Below are 20619 nucleotides of genomic sequence, written 5' to 3' on the forward strand. Positions count from 1 at the left end.
GAGGGGGGGCACAGAGCATGCATTTAAGAACACTCATCTATGACAAACTGTCCCTTTTTGCTCACAGCTCAGAGTCCCATCTGTTCCAGAAAACTCAAGTTTTCCAAACCTGTGACCCAGAGTCACCACACCTCTTCTAGGTGACAGTCCCAGTTGACCCAGGACCTCCCAGGATCAGTCCTGTGGTCAGTGGTTCTGCCAAACCCACTCATTTCCTTTTGTTGTTCCCATTGTTCTATTTCAACCCCCGCCCCCTCCCCCAATCTTACCCAGCCGTTGACAGGAAGTAGGTCTTTACTGCTCATGGAAGTTTTGGCTTAGTAGGTACAGATTCGATACAGAAAAATGAAGACTAGAATCTGCAAGAATGTATTTCCTCCCCCTTGACTTACATCCCTGAGTCCTCTCCATGTTATCAGCCATCTCTAACTCATCAGTCCCTGCAGGGCTCAATCTGCTGGTCAGTTTGCTGATACTAATCTGTGAAGGTGAGTATTAGAAGCATCACTTGGGGGAAGGTCAAATTTAGGAACCTGTTTGGGGGTTGGTGCAGGGAGCAGGGTCATGTGTCCGTGAACGCAGCGGTGAGTACTTATGAAGAAGGGCAGTCTTCTTCCCTTCAAATCTTCAAGCTCTGGTCAACTCAAGTTTGAGCTCCTTGAGCAGGAATCGTACCCTTTCAACTCCACAGCTCCTAGCAGACAGCAGGTGATCAGTAAATGTTGCACGAATAAATGGGTGCATAAGTGAATTCATGAACATAGCTGCTTTGGGTCTTGAAAGAAAGCCTTTGGTCTCAGGTCAGACAGCCTTGCTAGAATGGTCACATCTGTGTGTACCTTCATGGACCATTTCCCTCTTCTGCTCAAAGACATAGAAGAGTGGTAAGTCCACATTCTACAGGCACACGGATGAAGCTGACAGAGGAAAGATAACAGCTTCTGAAACCAACTTTCGAGGGTTTTGGAATAAACTTTCACTATATGGAGAAAGTTTAGACTTCCTCCATCGATCTCATAGTCCCTCTCCTCCTCGGCAAGTCCCGGGGCGCTGTTCCAATCCCACACTGCTCTGTGCTGAGGCCAAAGCCCTGTTTCCTGCCTCAAAAGGCCCTTTGTTTGGGCTCTCTCTCCAAATCAGTGTATCCTGAGCTTGACCCTCTTGCTTTTGAGAACTCTGATGCCTTGCCAGCAGGTTTGTGGTCCTAACAGCTTTCAAAAACCTCAATGTGAGGGCATGTCTATAGCTAAGAAACTCCTTTCACGGGAGGGGAGGGGGAGAGAGTATTATTTTAAGAATTGCAAAAACAACTTCAAATTGACTCTTTAGTCTTTAATTGCTACCAGAAGACTGAGAACTTCTTGTTCTCTTGTATTTAATTAAGATGATAGTTTTAATCAACTTTAAATGATATTGGTTAATATGCTCGGCTTAATCTCTCAGGCAAGTTTTGCCTCAGAACACTGGAATGCATTAAAGACAAATCCCCAGCGTGCGCTCTCCCAACTGGAAAACACCTTCCTTCGGCAAGAGCGGATGGAAAGGTAGCCCCATCTGGGTGGCTGACATAGGATTCTCTGGAAGGACTCCAGGGCTACTTTTCAAAGATCAGATAAACTACCACTGATCCATACTTTGTATACTACACACGCTGTAAATCCAGGTAGCACCCTGTTACACATTTATTTGTTCTGAAGCTTGCCGATTATCTGGGACAGATAAGTTTGGGGGGGCAGGGTAGAGACGAATGTGGAAGAGCCTCCAGTCTGCCAGGCATCTTCTAATCTTGGGACAACCTCTAAGATAGGAATTATTGTCCCCATTTTGCAGATGAGGAAACTGAATTTCTGAGAGGTTCCAACCCCTGCCTTGGGCTGTGAGCTAGCAAAATGGTGGAGCCCCGATCTGAGCCCAGAACTGCCCCCAAGACACATCCTTTTTCCACTGTGCCACACTGTTTCTTAGAGTAGAACACTTCAGGCAAGACTTAAGTTGGGGGAACTTGTTAGATGAATATCTTCATCTCTCCTCTTACGTTGAAATCCTCTGACAGGATTCAGGCATTCAATCCACAGTCAAGACTCCCAACTACTTAATTAAGCACTGTGCTAGGTGCAGTCTTTCATATTTTACAGCATCAAGCAGATCTTAAAGACCATCTAATTCAACAGCCCCATTATTTAGGTGAGGAATATTAGAACAACAGAACCTAAGTGCTCTGCTTAAGGTTGCTAACTAGTGCCAGAGCTGAGATGACTTGAGATCACAGGGGAGGGGGGTGGGGGGGTGAAAGTATCCCAAGGCAGATGTAGTGAGGGAGTGGGATGAGCAGAAACCAGCCATCAGAATGGATTCTTTTTCCCACAGGCACAGAGGATGGGGAGGGTGCTTTGAAGAGGGAAGACATGATCAAAGGCCAGAAGGCAGACATCTGTGGGGTGTGTCTAGGAAACAATGAGAGCAATATGGCTGAAGGTGGATGTCAATGAGAATACCTGTGCCTTCCAAATGAGGCTGGCAGGAACTCCAACCTGTTAACAGTAGATGCCTCTGGGGATCAGAATTTAGAGGGCTAACGGGTGAGAGGGCTATTCCCTTTAAGCATAATCGTATTTTTGGAATTTTTTTTTCCTATAAGAATATATTACTATGCTTTGGGATGTTGTGTTAAGGTTTAAAAGGCTTTGTAGATTACTGACACGTGGGGCCAATATCTGGTTTGCAGAGTAACTAAATCCGTAGTAAACAGGGATGCTTTAAAATATGGTACTTACTGGGGCACCTGGGTGGCACAGCGGTTAAGCGTCTGCCTTCGGCTCAGGGCGTGATCCTGGCATTATGGGATCGAGCCCCACATCGGGCTCCTCCGCTATGAGCCTGCTTCTTCCTCTCCCACTCCCCCTGCTTGTGTTCCCTCTCTCACTGGCTGTCTCTATCTCTGTCGAATAAATAAATAAAATCTTTAAAAAAATAAAATAAAATAAAATATGGCACTTACTAAACAAATAAATAAATAAAATACGGTACTTAACTGGATTTAAACTGGAACTTGCACCAGATAAGGGTTTTATTTCTTCTGGACTTAACCATTTTCCAAGATCGTTAACTTCTCTGAGCCTACTGTTGCCATTCATGAAACAGGGGTAAGGCAGCAGAAAAACCTGATGGTCAGGTCCCCCCACCTCCTGCCTTCTAAGATTTTTCTAAAGCATGGTCGTCAGTACTGGTCAGAGCTGGGACAGAAGAACCACTCTGCTGGCGGAATGCCCTATTTGACAACGGTGCCGAACAGCATTCTCCCGATTCACCATCTGAACAACCGTGATGTTACTGCTCTCAGCCTCCCAAGTCAATTCTGCTTTGTCTGTCTGATGTCCGTGCTGCGCTTCTAGGCCTGGATCTACCAGTGTCCACTCCAGAAGAGTCACGGGCAGGGACCCCGCCCAGCTCATCATTAGATCCCGACACCAGGCACAGTACCTGGTACGGTAAAGATGCTCAAGGAATATTTGTTGAAATGACACATCATGACCACTTATTCTGGGGCTTCTAATGATAAAACTAATTAATATTATTAATAATGGTAATAATTACTTAACGACACTGTACCAAACATAGCTGATGCCATTTTACAATTGTAGGAAGACAGATTTCATACTAACATACTCTTTGAGGCCAGCAGTCACAGACAGGGAAAGTTACCTGGCCAAGGTGACCCAGTAAGTTAGAAAGTTGGGCCATAAACCCAGATTTCTTATCACCAGCTTGGGCAACTTTCCTTTCTGCTCTCTCCCTGAAGAACCCCACCTAAGGCAGGACCAGATGAGAAAAACCTCTCACTCTAAAAACAGCCCTAGGGGCGCCTGGGTGGCGCAGTCCTTAAGTGTCTGCCTTCGGCTCAGGGCGTGATCCCAGCGTTCTGGGATTGAGCCCCACGTCAGGCTCTTCTGCTGGGAGCCTGCTTCTTCCTCTCCTACTCCCCTCTCTCGCTGGCTGTCTCTCTCTGTCAAATAAATAAATTAAATAAATAAATAAATACAGCCCTAGCTTTTAAGGTAAGTTAAACTTTTTTTTTTTAATGGGAGCTATCGTCAGTACAAATTCAGTCTGTTGACCAAGTTCAAAACACTGTACGAATACAAAGTTGAACTCAAAATATCTAACTGCATTTCATTTTGTTACATACCCAATTCTCTCCAGTTAGTTAGTACTTGATGGGCTGTTACAAACTCTAGCAGCAAAGGGGTTTTTTTGTTTTTTTTCCATTCCATCACACTGCTTTGCAGGAAGTACGTATTAAGTATCCACTGTTTAGCTTTATAATTATACTTAATAATAATGTAGCTATTTATAGAAAGAAGACATACTGTGCCAGTAGCTACCTTACCATTGTGGTTGGAGAGGCAGCAGAAATGTTGTTTTTCTTCCTGCTTTTCTCTATTTTCTAAAATAAATTTTGTTGACATTTTCTTCAGTAAAAATTTTTGAGAGCAACTTTCTTTTTTTTAATGTCTTATTTAAATTTGATTTAGTTAGCATATAGTATATTACTACTAGTTTCAGAGGTAGAATTTAGTGATTCATCAGTTGCATATAACACCCAGTGCTCATTATATCAAGTGCCCTCCTTAATGTCCATCACCCAGTTACCCCATCCCTCCCACATCCCCCATTTTCTTTAATAAAAATTTTTAAGCATCTATTATATACCAGGAAGTCATATCCTATTAAGACGGAACTGTACAAAACTGAAAACAAACCAAAATTTTCCACCTAAGAAAGGTCAATACAAAGGGCCCAAAGAAGATCTAATTCTGCCCAGAAGAAATCAGGAAAGGCTTCACAGAAGGGGCTGCACTTGAACTGAGTGAGTCTCGTGAGGTAAGTAGTACATATCGAATGAAGAGAAAGAATGACAGTGGGAGAGCACGTGGCTTGGCCACAAGATGGAGATGTCTGGGACAGGAGTACGAAGCAGCGGAGTAGAGGGGGGATGGCAAGCAAAGGAATGAGGAGCAGGAAAAGTTGGCTGGGGTCTGATTCTGAAGGATCTCAAATATATTTAAAAGTTTATTTTGTCATCAATGAGAGGTCATAAAAGTCCTGGTCTGAAGAGAAGGACCTATGTGATCAGAAATGCAGTTTTAAGAAATGACTCCTATAGGGGAGCCTGGGTGGCACAGCGGTTAAGCGTCTGCCTTCGGCTCAGGGCGTGATCCCGGCGTTGTGGGATCAAGCCCCACATCAGGCTCTTCTTCTATGAGCCTGCTTCTTCCTCTCCCACTCCCCCTGCTTGTGTTCCCTCTCTCACTGGCTATCTCTCTCTCTGTCAAATAAATAAATAAAATCTTTAAAAAAAAAAAAAGAAAGAAAGAAATGACTCCTATAGATTTATTGCATAAAGTATATATGGGGGAGAGCAGACACTGTCACCCTAGAAACAAAACCGCTAAAGAAATATTTTCAGGGGCACCTGGGTGGCACAGCGGTTAAGCATCTGCCTTCGGCTCAGGGCGTGATCCCGGCATTATGGGATCGAGCCCCGCATCAGGCTCCTCCGCTATGAGCCTGCTTCTTCCTCTCCCACTCCCCCTGCTTGTGTTCCCTCTCTCGCTGGCTGTCTCTATCTCTGTCAAATAAATAAATAAAATCTTTAAAAAAAAAAAAAGAAAAGAAATATTTTCAGCCACAGGTATGTGACAGCATGCACCTAAAATGAGAAATAGGGAGAATGCAGAAGAGAGAACAAATTCAGAAGATAAAAAAAAAACATATATTCATTGCACAACACAGACATGGCTTTACAGGCTAAAGCATTTTCCTATATATTTGTGACACCATACCCTAGGGTCTCAATAGCTGTATGACGTAGGCAGGGAATGAATCATCACCCCCACCATATCATTCCTAAAGTAGCAATGATTTGCCAGGGGTCGCCCAGCCAATACAGCAAAGCAGGGAAGAGAGCCCAAGACCAGCAAGGAGATGCCTCCTAGACTCCCTATTGGGAGTTTTTCATTTAATTTTCCACTCAAGAAACCTGGCTGTGTTTTCTCCATCAACTGACTGTGTGTCTATCTCCTCATCTTCTCACCTGCCCCTTAAGGGCAGGCTCCACCTCTTGTAATTCTTGGTATCTCTTTCAGCCTTTGCATTTATCTCAATAAATACTGAAGGGTAGATAAGAGAGACAACGGGGTCCCAGGAATGTTCTCATCTGTAGTTTTGGTCAATAGCCAAGAATGCACTTTCCCATTGGGCTTGTGGGTATTTCCCATCCATCACTGACTGGTCCACAGTAGAGGAACAGCCCTTGCTATGACTCTATGATCTGAGGTGCCTCTTGCCAGCTGCTTTGCTGCTCTGCATTCCAAGTGCGAAGGGTCTGTACAAAATGGGTCTGCTCTGAGTCCTATTTAACTTTTCCATGGGTCTGTGTTTGTCAAAGCTTCATGCCAACTCTGTCAGAAAAAGAAACGCCACAGAACTTCTTTTAGGAAAAGGAGAAAAAGACCTACTTTATACACTTGCTCTCACGCTAATCACACCACCATTCAAATCCCAGATGAATAGGAAACCTACAATAGCCTGGGAAATACACAGAGCCTGTAACCAGAGCGTGGGTTACTTCACTCAAAATGTTGCATTTCCCTGCCTTTTTAACTCCTTTGGGGAAGACTGATAAGATTCAGCAACAAGAGAAGGTGAAGCTGCTATCCCCCTGCAGAAATGTCCATCCGTTACTGTATGAAATGGGCAAAATATTCTCCTGCCCTGGCCTGTCCTTCTCTCCTCACGCTCTACACAAGCTGAGCTTCTCCCACCTATTTGCAATAAAAGTGGCTACATGGCATGAGTGACAAGCTCCAAGCCGATTCCGGCAGAGCACTTCCCCTGGAATCTTAGTAAATGATCTCTGCTGGTGATTAACTAGTTGAATTATTAATACAATGTGTCACCACCTACCAAAAGGAGTTGAGACAGGCATTGCTGACTAGGTTCAGAGAAAACTAAAATGAACTCCAACCTCCTCCTTCATAGGGTTGTTGTGAAATTCAAGTCAGTTAATAATGCCTGTAAAGCCCCTTGCGTTACTGCCTGCCAGGGAAAGATTCAGCAAAATTCATGCCCTTCCCCCTTCCAGCCTGAAGGTTCTGAGTCTCATCTCTGTCCTCCAGGAATTTTACAAAGCAACAGGCAAAACTAAAATGGGCAAAAGGCTTTAAATCCCAAATCACACTTGGAACACTTTACAAGGCCTGATAATTTCATTTCAAAACTTTCTGGCTGACTTGTTGGCTTCATAAGCTTATTATTGAAAATAGAAGTCAGTGCAAATTCCAACGCCAGTCTTCACTGCTGGAAGAAAGAGCAAAGGTGTTGACTGGTTCTTATCCCAGGCACTCGACCACTTTCCAGCTGCAGGATCCCCAGCAAGCCACGCGACCTCTCCAAAGGGCAAAGGCTTCATCTGTAAAAATCAGTTCTGGCAGTATCTCCCCTTCGGCATTATACTATTTCATGAGACACATGGATATGCCTGACTATACCATAGGGCTCAAAAACCTTCTTTTCCTAGCCTTTTTCCAGTGGGCATTTGGAGAATGACATCCTGGGTGTAGTGGTATTTGTGTTTTGTTAGCTTTCAGAGTTTAGGCAGCTGGAGATCTAGAAGGACAGAAACTGAGGCAAAAAAGGGTATTTACATTCTAATTCTCAGATGCATACATTATCGTTTGATGGAACTATTCACTGAAAGAGATTATTAATTAGTAATAACTGCATTCCACAGCTGAGGCCAGCAGAACCACAAACATACAATTTAAGGCAAAATCATAATTAAAGGTTCTTCAACCACCAATGGCCCTAGGAAAATTAAACCAAAAATCAAGATGGCTTATTTCCCCCATAGGATTGAAAGCACCCAGTATTTTTAATGTTTTGACCCCAGAAGTATATTTTAATTTCCCAGCCAGCCCCTGGGAATCATGCATTCACCCAGTACCTATGATACAGATCTTCCAAAGCAATGGTTTACTAGGATGAGTGGAGCCCGTCATCCCTCCTGCCTAGTTATTGGAGTTGCTCTCTCCAAAGAGATTTAAGCGAGAAGCCCACTAAAAAACTCAGGTACGTTGGTAACACCCTTGGAACTACTTTAAAGATCTCAGCCTGCTAAGAGTTCTTCCCTATCATCCTAATATGTGCAGCTGCTTCCAAAGACAGCACCACGTATTTAATCAAAATGTCCGTCAAGGCCAAGATGACAGCAAGACAAATGCAATGATGAGAACTAACATATTAGGTCATTCTTCCCCAGAAACCTATGGAGGCCAAATTGACCAAAACAGCTACTTTGGGCAAGTGTCTAATGAAATCCACTGTGTGGCTGACAAGCATTTCTGCCACTTCCTGTTAGTGGTTGCTAACTCCACAACAATGTGGGTCATTTGTGGGGAAGAGGCTACTAGCAGAAGTTCTAGTCACCACATTTAATGAAGCTGCTACACCCACAGCCACTAACCAGACAAGCTCACAATTTCTCCATGTGACCCAAAGGTTACACCAAACCACAAGGACAGCAGATCCAGCCCATGGTACAAAAAAGGTCACTAATGGGGCAACTCATTACTACTGCCCGATGTGAGTGACAAAGGCCTAGTTCAAGCCCCTCTTCCCTCTAGGACATCTTCCCATGACACGGTGTCTTCCTCTCCTCTAAATTCACAGAGCAGCTTATCTATTCCAGGATGTCCAAACTTTTCACCACCAAAGATACCTGCCACTTCCTTCTTGACCTTCTGTGACGTCTGGAAGATGTCCTCATTTAGCAAGTAAACTATATTTTAAATCATTTCTCTCCTTCTGTTCATCAAAGCATAGAAAGTGCCAATCCCATCTCCTGACTAGTGGAAATAACCAGCAAGACCAGAGTGAGCGGACAGGTGTCCTTCCACGTTCAAATCACAGCCCCGAACCCAGCGCTCTGACCACTGCAGGCAGGGCTGATGCTCCGAGTTAGTCTAGACTAGTTGCACACTGGTAAACGTACAGTACAGGTTAGCTATTTTTGAAGTGCTGAAAAGAGCATAAGATGCCCCAGAATTGCCCTAATACACCTTTACAGGTGCAGAGAGCCCAGGGTGAGAATCCCAAGTCTAACTCATGTTGGACAAATCATCATGTGTGACCAACCTGAGAGCTAGCACGCAGGGGGTGTGGACAAAGGGGGCTTCAGAAGCACCCGGAGAACAAAAGCAGTAGAGCCTGGTGGTGAAGGATAGCCCGATGGGTCAGAAGGCTTAGGTCTGACCCCAATATTGCAAAAGTCACTTGCCACAGAACCTCTGAGAAGTGATTTTTTAACCTCTCTGAACCTTCTTTCTATAAAACGGAGATAACAGCAACAAGGATGCCATAGGCTCAGTGGGAGGATTAAACGAGTGAATGAGTGCACACTGCTCCACCCAGTGAGAAGCAGAACTAGTACCGGACAAATGTCAGCAGTTGTCCTTGTTTCGGCAGGCCTGAGTCCCAGCCCAGCCCCCACACACATTAGCTGTGTGAACCTGGGCAAATCATTTACCCTCTCTGAGTTGCAAAACCAGGTTACTGACATCGACCTTATTCTGTTACTGGAAAGATGAAGCAAGACAGCATCTCATGCTCCTGATAATAAAGGTGAGTCTCTTTTCCTCACCCTTTTTTCATATTGGTGGTTAAATTTTTTACGCACTTACAGTTTAATTTTTAGTGTAACTTACAATCTGACGCTGCAACTAATTCCTAAGGCTGCGTGCTTGGGTCTTACACTCTTTACCATCTCCAGCATCCAGCACGGGAGTCCAAAAGACACACGGTAATTCTGACTTCTGGGGTAGTCATTCTGTACACAGCCATACATCTAGCAGGGAAAAGGGTGACTGGTCAACCTCATCAGAAACTATAGTTCTATTTCACGGTCTTAAAAACTATCATAAAACAGATCCTAGGCATATGAAGATCTTAATATCAGCACCTGTACTTTTAACGGTTTTCGAGAGACTCTGAAGATCTGAGGCTTGTTTCCATTTCGCTGGGGCAGGAATCTGCTTGTGACATCCGCGGACTGTGGAAGTATGTTACTCAGCGGGTGAGCGGGTCCAGCTGACCACCCAGCATCTTTTTCTCAGTCAGCTTCATTGTTCTCTGCTCACTCATCTTAAACCCAGTGACAGTAGTGAACTGATGAAAAACTGCTTCTTTGTGGAAAATGGCTCAAACAACAAAGCGACACTAGAATGGTTTCATGAATATGTTAATTCCAAAGGTCCCTGGTAAAACTTTTTTGTGTTCTCCTTACATATTTTAATTAATCTTAGGATATTTCTAAAATGGCGCAGCCACTATGGGAAATAGTTTGACAGTGCCCTCGAGAAGTTAAACACAAGAGTTACCACGTGACCCGGCAATTCGACTCCTAGGCATAGATACCCAAGAGGACCGAACATGTGTGCCCATACAAAATACCCGTATATGAATGTTCATAGCAGTATTATTCATAATGGCTAGAACGTGGGAAACTCCCAGATGTCTATCAACTGATACATGTATAAAATAAATGCAGTATGGCCATACAAGGGGATATTATTTGGCAATAAAAGTCAATGAAGTACTAATACATGCTCCACAAACATGCTGTACATCCGTGATACAGTGCGGATGAACGTTACAAACCTCATCTCGAGTCAAAGGAGTCATTCACGAAGACCACGTATTATAAAACCTCACTTCCATGAAATGTCAAGAACAGGCAAATGTACAGACCCACAGAGCTGATCAGTGGCTGCCATGGGATGGCGGGACCAGAGGGCAGATGGACAGTGACTGCTAACAGGTCCGAGTTTCTTTCTGCAGTGATGAAAATGTTCTAAAATTGATAGTGGGGATGGCTGCCCACATCTGTAAATATACTGAGAGCCTGTGAACTGTACATTTAAAATATGTAATATATATGTGATTTTTATGTAATTCAGGTATTATATCTCAACAACACTGTTTCAAAAATACCATTACAATCCAAGAAAAACTACTTCCCTAAACCAGGAGGATTTCCAATGGCCCATGTATTTTAAGGGGCATTTGAGAAACTAAAATTCCAGAGTGGGGGTAGAAAGGGAACTTACAGCTTCATCTGCCTAGTAAGGCTAGGACCATGAAGCACTTCAGTAATCCTACAAGATGGATTTCATTAAGCCTTCTATAAACACTGCATTCAAAGTGTTTGTGAAGGGAATGGCAACACCACAGGTCAGAGGTTCCCACCCAGGAGATGAGGGGCTACCTGTCCTCCTTCTTCCCCACCCTGCTCTTCTTGGTGTCCAGTGCTTACAGTCCAGCTCTGCCTCCGTGTCACTAGTGCCCCTCCTCTCTCTCCCATTTCCCTCTCCTCAAACCGAGCAATCTCAAACACAGCTCAGAGCAGATTAATCCTCTCCTAAAACTATTCATGAATATGTTAATTCCAAACATTGTCTATAAAACTCTTCATTTTTTTCCTTACATATTGTAACTAATGTCACACTATTTCTAAAATACGGTGCAGCCTCTATGGAAAAACCATTTGGCAGTTCCTCAACAAGTGAAACACGGAGTTGCCATATGACCTAGCAATTCCACTCCTAGGTATATACGGTGTTTGGTTTCGAGATGACATTTTCCATAATAAAAAGGAAAACGAAAACAAAAATAAAAGTTCATTGGCTCGGCTGGTCCTCCAAAGTCAAGTTCAAGTTCCTCTGCTGCCTGCCATTTACAGCCACCCCCCCCACCCCCGTCATAATCGGGCTCCAACCTTATCTCCAACATCCTCCTTCCGTCACACAACACAAACACACAGGCCTCTCATACTCACTCTTCCCAGACCTGGTCGCGGGCCCACGGCTCAGCATCTGTTCCTCCCTTCGCTGGATTACCCTCTCCCCTCTCCTGGCACGTGAGCTAAGATTTCTCTTGCAGGACCCAGCTCCACGCCCTCAGGCAAACTTCCCCACTCTTCCCTGGGCTGCTACAGCTCCGCCTCTACCCTTCACATCAGCAACACTTAGTGTGTTTAATCACGCGAGTCTGGGCCCCTCTCCCAGCCTGAGAACTCTTACAGGTCAAGAAAGCCTGGGGGCCCGAGCACATAGTAGGTGCTCAAGAAATAACCATGGAAGACAAGACTGATACTTGAAAGACAGGTACAAACCTAGACTTAATGAAATAGGCTCTCTAGAAATTACACTGATTGATACCGCAAACTAATTTGGGGGCCAGATATAAAGAAACCATCAATGAGAAAGGCTTCCTTCGTGTCAATATAATTATGTGTATTATGTGCTTTGGGGATACATAAACAGGAACCAAAGCATACTGCTTATTATGACCAGGCGCTTATACTGATTTGCATTTCTCTGCGAAACTCGCGAAGCATATAATTTTGTTAATTTGTGACAAACCTCAAAAACACACTTACCACCAATATTCTGATTGCAACATATACTTTCAAAGCACACAGAAATCAACAAGTTCCTTTCAAAAGTTTCCAACTGGATCTTATGTGTGTTGTTTGGTTTGGTTTTAAATTGGGGAATTTTAATGCAGATTCTAATTTATAAACGTGGATCGAAAGGAAGGATGGTTCCACAAAGATGTTTGAGAACCTGACCTAGCTTCTTTTGAATGTTGGCACCGCCAATTAATGCATGACCTTAAGAAAATTATTTAATCTGAGACTCCGTTTTGTCCTCGGTCCAGTGAGAATAGTTTCTACCTCAAGAGGCTTTTAAAAAGCAAAAACTTTGAAAATGTGGGTTTCTCTTTCTTCTCTCCTGCAATACATCATTTGCAAAAGCGGGCGCCTGTTCAAGTTCAAATCAGTCAGCAATGATCTTTGGTAATAAGCACTTTCTGGAACAAGCACCAGTTGGAAGAACAGTGGTATCAAAAAACTGCCTTGTCCTTCAAATTTGCCTCATGTCTCTCTGACCTCACTTGACTATTACCCAATGATCGGGATTAAAAGTTAACCTGATGAGGGGCATCTCGGCTCCTTCCACAATTTAGCTATTGTGGACAATGCTGCTATGAACGTTGGGGTGCATATGGCCCTTCTCTTTTACTATGCGTGTATCTTTGGGGTAAATACCCAGTAGTGCAATTGCTGGGTCATAGGGTAGCTCAATTTTTAACTTTTTAAGGGACCTCCACACTGTTTTCCAAAGTGGCCGTACCAACTTGCATTCCCACCAACAGTGTAAGAGGGATCCCCTTTCTCCACATCCTCTCCAGCAATTGTTGTTTCTTGTCTTGTCAATTTTTGCCATTCTAACTGGCACGGTGGTATCTCAATGTGGTTTTGATTTGAATTTCCATGATGGCTAATGATTTTGAACTAAGGATGTACTGTTTGGTGACTAACATAACGTAATAAGAAATTATTATAAATTTAAAAAAAAAAAAAGTTAACCTGTTTGTCTTGTTCCCTTTTTAAGTGACACAGGCAAGAGAAAGAAGAGATTACAGCTCTCCGGAGAACCAGACCTCCCGGACAATACCAATTTCAAACTGACAAGTAAACACCACCAGAAAAGCAAAATGGCATAAAGGCAAGACATGGGTTATAGGCCCTGATCTTTCAGGATCACCGGACCATCACCACCCAGTCCAGGCCTCGGGCTCCTCATGTCACATGGAGAGCACAGAGTAGGACATGGTGACAGAGGTGACTGGAGCTGCCACCACGTGCTGGGTGCACAGCACCACTCACCATCCCTGGCACAGCCTCACACCTCCACGATGCCCGTACTATCTGATTTCACAAATAAGAAAAAGGGGGCCTCAGAGACACTCAGTGACTTGTCTAAGACAATAGCCAGTAACAGCAGGCAAGCTCCCATCTGTCGGACTCAAGAGCCCATGCTCCCCCGCTCCCACCTCCTGCCCTGCCCCAAGAGGCCTATATATCTGACGGAGATCAAAAATGACCTTGATGTGGTTGGTTGATAACGACAACTCCAAGAGCTACTGTCAGGCTGTAAAGATTCCATGAACTAGGCAGTGAAGAACTGTTCCAACAGCATTTTCGTAATTTACACTGTCCACAGAGAGGCTCACTCAACACTCTGTGTGCTGTTTTGCAATTATTTATGTATACCTAGCTCCTCACTGCCCAACGTGATCCTCAAGACTCGTATTTGTGTCGGGGCACCTGGGGGGGCTCAGTGGGTTCAGCGACGTAATCTTGATTTCAGCTCGGGTCATGACCTCAGGGTCGTGAGGTCAAGCCCCATGTAGGGCTCTGCGCCGGTACGAAGTCCGCTTGAGATTCTCTTCCCTCTCCCTCTGCCACTCCCCCTGCTCCCATGCTCACGTGCTCTCTCTTCTCTCTCTCAAACAAATAAAGAGATCTTAATAAAATTTTTTTTTAAATGGGGCGCCTGGGTGGCACAGCAGTTGAGCGTCTGCCTTCGGCTCAGGGCATGATCCCGGCGTTATGGGATCGAGCCCCACATCAGGCTCCTCTGCTATGAGCCTGCTTCTTCCTCTCCCACTTCCCCTGCTTGTGTTCCCTCTATCGCTGGCTGTCCCTATCTCTGTCAAATAAGTAAATAAAATCTTTAAAAAAAAAAATTTTTTTTTAAAAAGACTCCTATTTGTGTCCTAGATCAGGTCCTGTAAAACATATCATACACATTCAGACTCAGTAAAATTGAAATGAATAAAATGGAATGAACTAGAAAAGAACGAGTCTTCGCTGCATTCACTGTACTGAAAAGTGGGCAGCAAGACAGATTAAAGGTGGCAAGAGCTCTGGAAAACCGAACGGCTACTGACCAGCTGGGAACACGGGAAGTTCCTAAGCCTCCCTGAGCCGCAGTTTCCTGTCTATGAAAGGAGTCTGGTACCGATACCATGTGGCTGGCCCGAATAATCAATGTGACAATGACCACAGCTGCTCCCTCCCTTCCCCCAGAAATGTGGACAAGGCCCTGGATCACAAGCATTTTGATCCTTTCCAATCCCAACTGTTCTTTTCAGTTAGATTTTTCCTGGGGCTGTCAAAAGACACAGATAAGAGCTGACCGTAAGACAAACCATTTGTCCCAATTCCCTCCCACCTTTCCTACAGTGTATCTGTCCTTCTCATAAGATGATACGGCCGTGTCCCTTTCCAAGGGGAAAAAGCAACTCACCAAAGACTACCGTGGTCCCTACATTGTGACTTTCCCAGATGGGGTCAGAAAACCTGCCACTGCTTTTCTTCGGCTAATGGAAAACATTTGTGTTCCCTCTGCCTGGTTTTTTTCTTAGGATTCTCTTCACAATTTTTTCCCCTATTATATATCAGGCAACTTTGTTGCCAAAAAAATGAGAGGATTTCACAGCACCATTGAGGAGTAAGAACAGTGGGAAGGAAAGGAAAATACTACTATTACTTTGAGTAATAATAGCGACATGATACCTGATAATCAAGATAGAGTGCTTTTTTAACTTCCCAAAGTCCTTTCAGAGTCACGATTTCACCCGAGCTTTCCCGTACAATGGTGTCACTGGGTCTCTTGCTTCTTTTCTAGAGGAGGACACGTTTCCGCCTGGAAAGGTGAAACACTTTTTGCCCAAGTCACACCCAGATTGGAGGGAATCCAAAGCTGGTATTGTTTCCACAATCGTTTGCCAGGCTAACTTTGATCTTTTAAAGGCTCTATTCCAAATCTCATTTATTCATTTCACTTTTCACTCAGACAGAAACTTCAATATCTCAAAAGAAAATATTTACAGAGTTAACACCTCATTTTTCCAAAGTGGTCACTAGGCGGGCAACTCCCACTACACAGAACTCAGTTTCGGACCCAGAAACAAATAAAACTCCCAGCCTCCCAGCCATTAGGAGACACCACCAAGCCCCTACACTAAAAATCACCAGAGACCTTCAGGCCTGTACCCAGAGGTAATTTTTCCTTTTGAACGAATTCTAACAAGCTTCATTATCTTTGCTGAAAGACAGGTGTGCTGGCCACAAATGAAAAAACCTAACGATGTGAAAAATGCCAGAACATTCAGTCCAGGGACAAAAAGCCCAGGACACAGCCAGTTGCCCTTAAGACACTGGCTGCTAACACAATGATGCTCTAATTGGCCTGATGAGAATCAGCAGAAGCTTTTATAGAATACAGACTCCCAGGCCCTGGCCCAAAGCCTGCTGAATTTGAATCTCTTGAGAAGGAGCCTGAGAATCTCTATTTCACACCAGATGAGTCTCCTTATTAGTAAGTCTGTGAGATGCTGATATAGCAGACCTCCCCCAAAGAAGTGATTCCTCCTCCAATAATGTGTACCGGTTGAACTGCCTACACAGGGAAGAAGTCCTTGACTCCGGTCTCATTAGCATCATACTACAGCCAACTGGGCTTGCCAGCCCAAACAACTGCACAGGAAGGGGAAAGAAAGAATCCAAAATCGACAGGAAATCAAACAGGGCTACAAGTGGAAAAGGCCACCAAGTCTGGCCTTAACAGTCTCCCACAAAGACAGCTACACCCCCATGGTGTATCTCTTGAGTACTCAAGAAAGCTGGGGAAGAAAGAGCTAAAGGGAAAAAAAAACCCCAAAAACTAAAAAGCAAAAACAAAAAGACCCTAGCCATTCTGGACAATGAGGAAATAAGAGGTTTTCAATCATTCTGGAAAAGTCAGCATGGCTTACCTACAAAATGGAGGTTCCCTCCTTTATTTCATCCCATCCAAGATGCTTGGCTGGACAGTTCACCAGTTGATTAATGAAAATCTATTTCTATATTCTGTGGTTCGCATGGTAAATTAAATGATCAAAACCTATTATTAAAAACACATACTTAGTGAATATAATAAAAGTAACAAAAAAAGATGGAAAGTTACCTGTTATGCTTGTTTGCTTGTGATTATAGCTGACCCTTGAACAACACAGCTTTGAACTGCACAGGTCCACTTACACACAGACTTTTTTTAATGCAGTACGGTACTATAAATGCATTTTCTCTTCCTTATGAGTTCCCTAAGAACACTTTCTTTTCTCTAGCTCACTTTATTGTACGGACACAGTTTATAATCCATATAACACACAAAATACGTGGTAATTGATGTTTACGTTACCAGTAAGGCTTCCGGTCAATGGTACGCCGTTAGGTTTTTGGGAAGTCAAAAAGTCATATGCATTGTTCAAGGGTCAACTGTACTATAAATTTCAGGAGGCAGGTTGGAGGACACATGTGGCTAAGGAAAAATCTAGCTGGTTTCTCAGCATAGTGGGTTAACTTTAGGAACAGTGCTTACTTTCTCTCCAGAATGAATACCAACATAAGCTCATTGTCAGCATTCATTCTTCGGTTAATAAATGTAACAATTCAATCGATGGTGAATGGTCTGACGGAATGACGGGATGACCGGGTTTCTACATCACAGCATGTATCTACCAGAACAGAATCATAAAACTGTTAGTGCTAGAAGAGGTCTGAGAAGATGATCTAGGCCCTTCCCTCTATTGCAATAATGAAAGAACCCAGGCCCGGAAAAGTCAAGCGCCTTTCTCCGACGTCACGGGGCAACAAAGCATTAGTCCGAGGCCAGGACTCCTATTTCTAGGCTCATCACTGTTGCGGTGACTCACGGAGGTAATGTACAATGAAGAGCCAAGCAAAGTGCGTGCACGAGGGAGACATTCAACAAATGGGTCATTCCTCTCTGCCAGAAATCCGTCACAGAACGTTGCTTAGCAGCTTTGCGTATTAGATGTGATCCTGCCCAACCTGCCATTTACCAATGGGGAAAAAACCCTGAGAGCCACAGAAAACCAACTTGTCCACAACCACACAACTGGATAGTGGCATTGGCCAGCCTGGAACCTGAAGCTTCTAAGTCTCCTGTTCTTGCTCACACTGCCTCTCTTTCAGGATGAAAAGGGAGTAATTTAATAATAACACTAGATGATGTTATGTAGCCCATCTACGGAACCAGTTCTAGGAATTTTGTCTCAACCATTTAACTGAAAATCAAAAAAGGCCAAGAACATTCTGGAACCACTAAATTACACAGCATGGTTGCTGAGCATCCAAATCCTAAATTTTTACCTGTTTGAGTTTCTTTCCCTTTGTTTCACAGTACTCCACCCGTTGACTGCATTTCCTAGTGGGGAACGGCACGGGAGTCCGGCCTTTCAGACTCAACCTGACCAAGCCCCTGCTTCTTCGAACGCCTCGCAGCCCTCCTGGTGTAAGCTCAGCTCACCTACCCTCTGGTATCAAAAGCCAAATGAGGAACAGGTTTGTTTGTTTTTTAACAAAAGAACCTTCTCTAAAGAGGGCTCAGGGTACACAGTGCAGATCAGCTGGCTCCAGAGCTCTGCTGAGTTTTAGGGGCTGCCCTCTCAGCTCAAGTGTAGAGCCGACATGAATGGAAATCATCTGTCATCAACTCACTGGGCCAATGTGACATTCTCTTAGTTAAAGTGCAGCCTTACGGTCTTCACTGTAATAATATTATTGGGTATTTATTTCATGGGCTCATCTACCTATGACTCTGAGACACGATGTATGAGGACAACCACAACGCCTTCACCCAGGGCTCCGGGTTATAAATCCCCTGCATTTGCCCTTGCGTTTGCCTAAGACTTGAGAGATAAAAACAACAACAACAAAGCAAAACAAAACTGTCACATCCAAGATTTCTTCTGATCCTTACAGCAATGGAATGAAGCGGCCAGTCTGCTCACCATTTTGCAGGGGAGCTAACTGAACTCAAAGGATGAAGGGCCTTGAGCAAAGTCCACATAGAAAAAGCTGACCTGTCTAAAACTGCCAAGGCCTCCAAGGGCATGGGTTGGAGGGAGGCACTCAGCAAATAGCTGAGATGAGGGACAGGAGAGAGGGAAAGTGGGGGCACACTCAGCATGGATTTACCAAATCTCTGCATTTTGCTCCAGCCACGTACTGCTGGTATTCTTTCTGGGGAACCACTGTCTCAACCGGTAAAAAAGTGCCCTCAAAAATCTGTGAACTACTTAGTCTCGGAACTAGCTCCAAATCCAAACACGGCTGTGGAGCAACAAGACTGCACCCCTGACCAGAAGAGTTCAACCACCTCTACCCATTTGCTTTGGTGCAAATAGGTGAACTCGGAAATGCGGGAGAGGCAGGACTTTCTGCAAACAGCTTTGGGATTTTCTGATAAGAATCTCGAGTCTGAAAGGGAGATGGACTCCAGTCTTGCTCACTAAGAATTAGGCATCCACCCAAGTGGACTTCACGGTGCATCTCAGAGCTTCCTGCCTGACACATGGTTTTCTCACCTATGAAATGGAGAGACTCTCTTCATGAAGCTTACAGCGGACAGTACACACATGTATATTAATTAAGAAGAGGCTAGCAGAGCTTAGACAGACTGTACACGCTCCTCCCTTCTTGCCTGGAACAGCCTCTGCGGCTCTCCTGTCACCTGGTGTCCAGAACCAATGCTGGAAAAACAGGAGGCGGGACATATTATGTAATTGAAAGGAAAACAAAATCAATTTTAGAAAGACTAGCACACAAAGATTCTTAACTGAATTTATGAAAGCAATTAGTTGGCAAAGACAGCTATTCAATGGGAGGTAAACTCCCTTTGGGGTTCTCAGACACCAGATTCTTTAGGCCTTCAAACAAGAGTGGACTTTTGTTTTCTGCTAAGAATTTCATATTCCAAGAAGGTATGTGAAACAAGTTCAACTGCTCACATATTTCCACTCACATAACACTTATGTAGCACATCAGCTTTTATTTTTTCCAGATACAAGGAGATGAAGCTTGGTATATATTCCTGTGAGAGAATAAACAGAAAACTATGTTTCTCTTTTTTATTCTATTAGTGCCCTGTAATCCAGACCATATGATCAATAAACTATATAAAAATTAAATCACACTGACAGTCTTAGGCAAAAAGTGAACCAAGAAGAAACAATTTTTTTTTAGGACTGTCGTGTAGGGGATATTAAAATCACATGTTGTGTTATTAATTTTCTTTTGGGAGCCAAGTAGAGTTCTCCTGCATAAATTTCTCAAGTATTTATCTTACAGTTTTTCCTATTAAAGGTAGGTGAGGCATTAAATTAGTGATGTTATATTTTGGTCTATGCCTAGGGGAGACACTGATAAGTCACTTTGAAAATGACTTTGTTGGCACGTTTTTTTGTTTTGTTTTTAACAGCAAGGCATACCCTTTAAATAGACAGCTATGTGCCTCAGAATAAAATGCGGGGTCCAGTTACCACCTTTTGGAGGTAAACAAAATAATTGATTCCAACAGACCAACAGTGAGTAAAGATCATCAATAGCTTGGCAGAGAATATTAGCTTCCGGGGGCCACAGGGAGAGTTGCGGCAGATGAAGTGAAAGGTGCAAACATCCACCTTACTTGTATCTTCAATGTACAACACTGTCCCTGGCTAAACTAGAGCTGATAGGTGTGTCCTCCTGCAAATTCCTTCACACCTCTTTTCCCTTTAATAAGAATGCACCATCTCTTGGGCCTGTCTTCTGAAATCAGAAGACTGGAAGAGGGGAGGAGAACAATGAAACTGTGCAAAGGCTGT

General features: G+C 43.9%; 1 protein-coding gene across 1 annotated transcript in view; it reads right to left on the reverse strand.

The window, feature by feature from the left end:
• PLPP3 (phospholipid phosphatase 3) overlaps positions 1 to 11945 on the reverse strand; it is a 74762-nt gene extending 62817 nt beyond the window's left edge. The window contains exon 1 of the mRNA XM_034653246.1: positions 11894 to 11945. Within this exon, the coding sequence (XP_034509137.1) occupies positions 11894 to 11930 (37 nt within the window). The 5' untranslated portion in view covers positions 11931 to 11945. The remainder of the gene's footprint in view (positions 1 to 11893) is intronic.
• Positions 11946 to 20619: the final 8674 nt, after the last annotated feature.

This window comes from Ailuropoda melanoleuca, chromosome 2 (assembly GCF_002007445.2).
Source record: "Ailuropoda melanoleuca isolate Jingjing chromosome 2, ASM200744v2, whole genome shotgun sequence".
Lineage (NCBI taxonomy): Eukaryota > Metazoa > Chordata > Mammalia > Carnivora > Ursidae > Ailuropoda > Ailuropoda melanoleuca.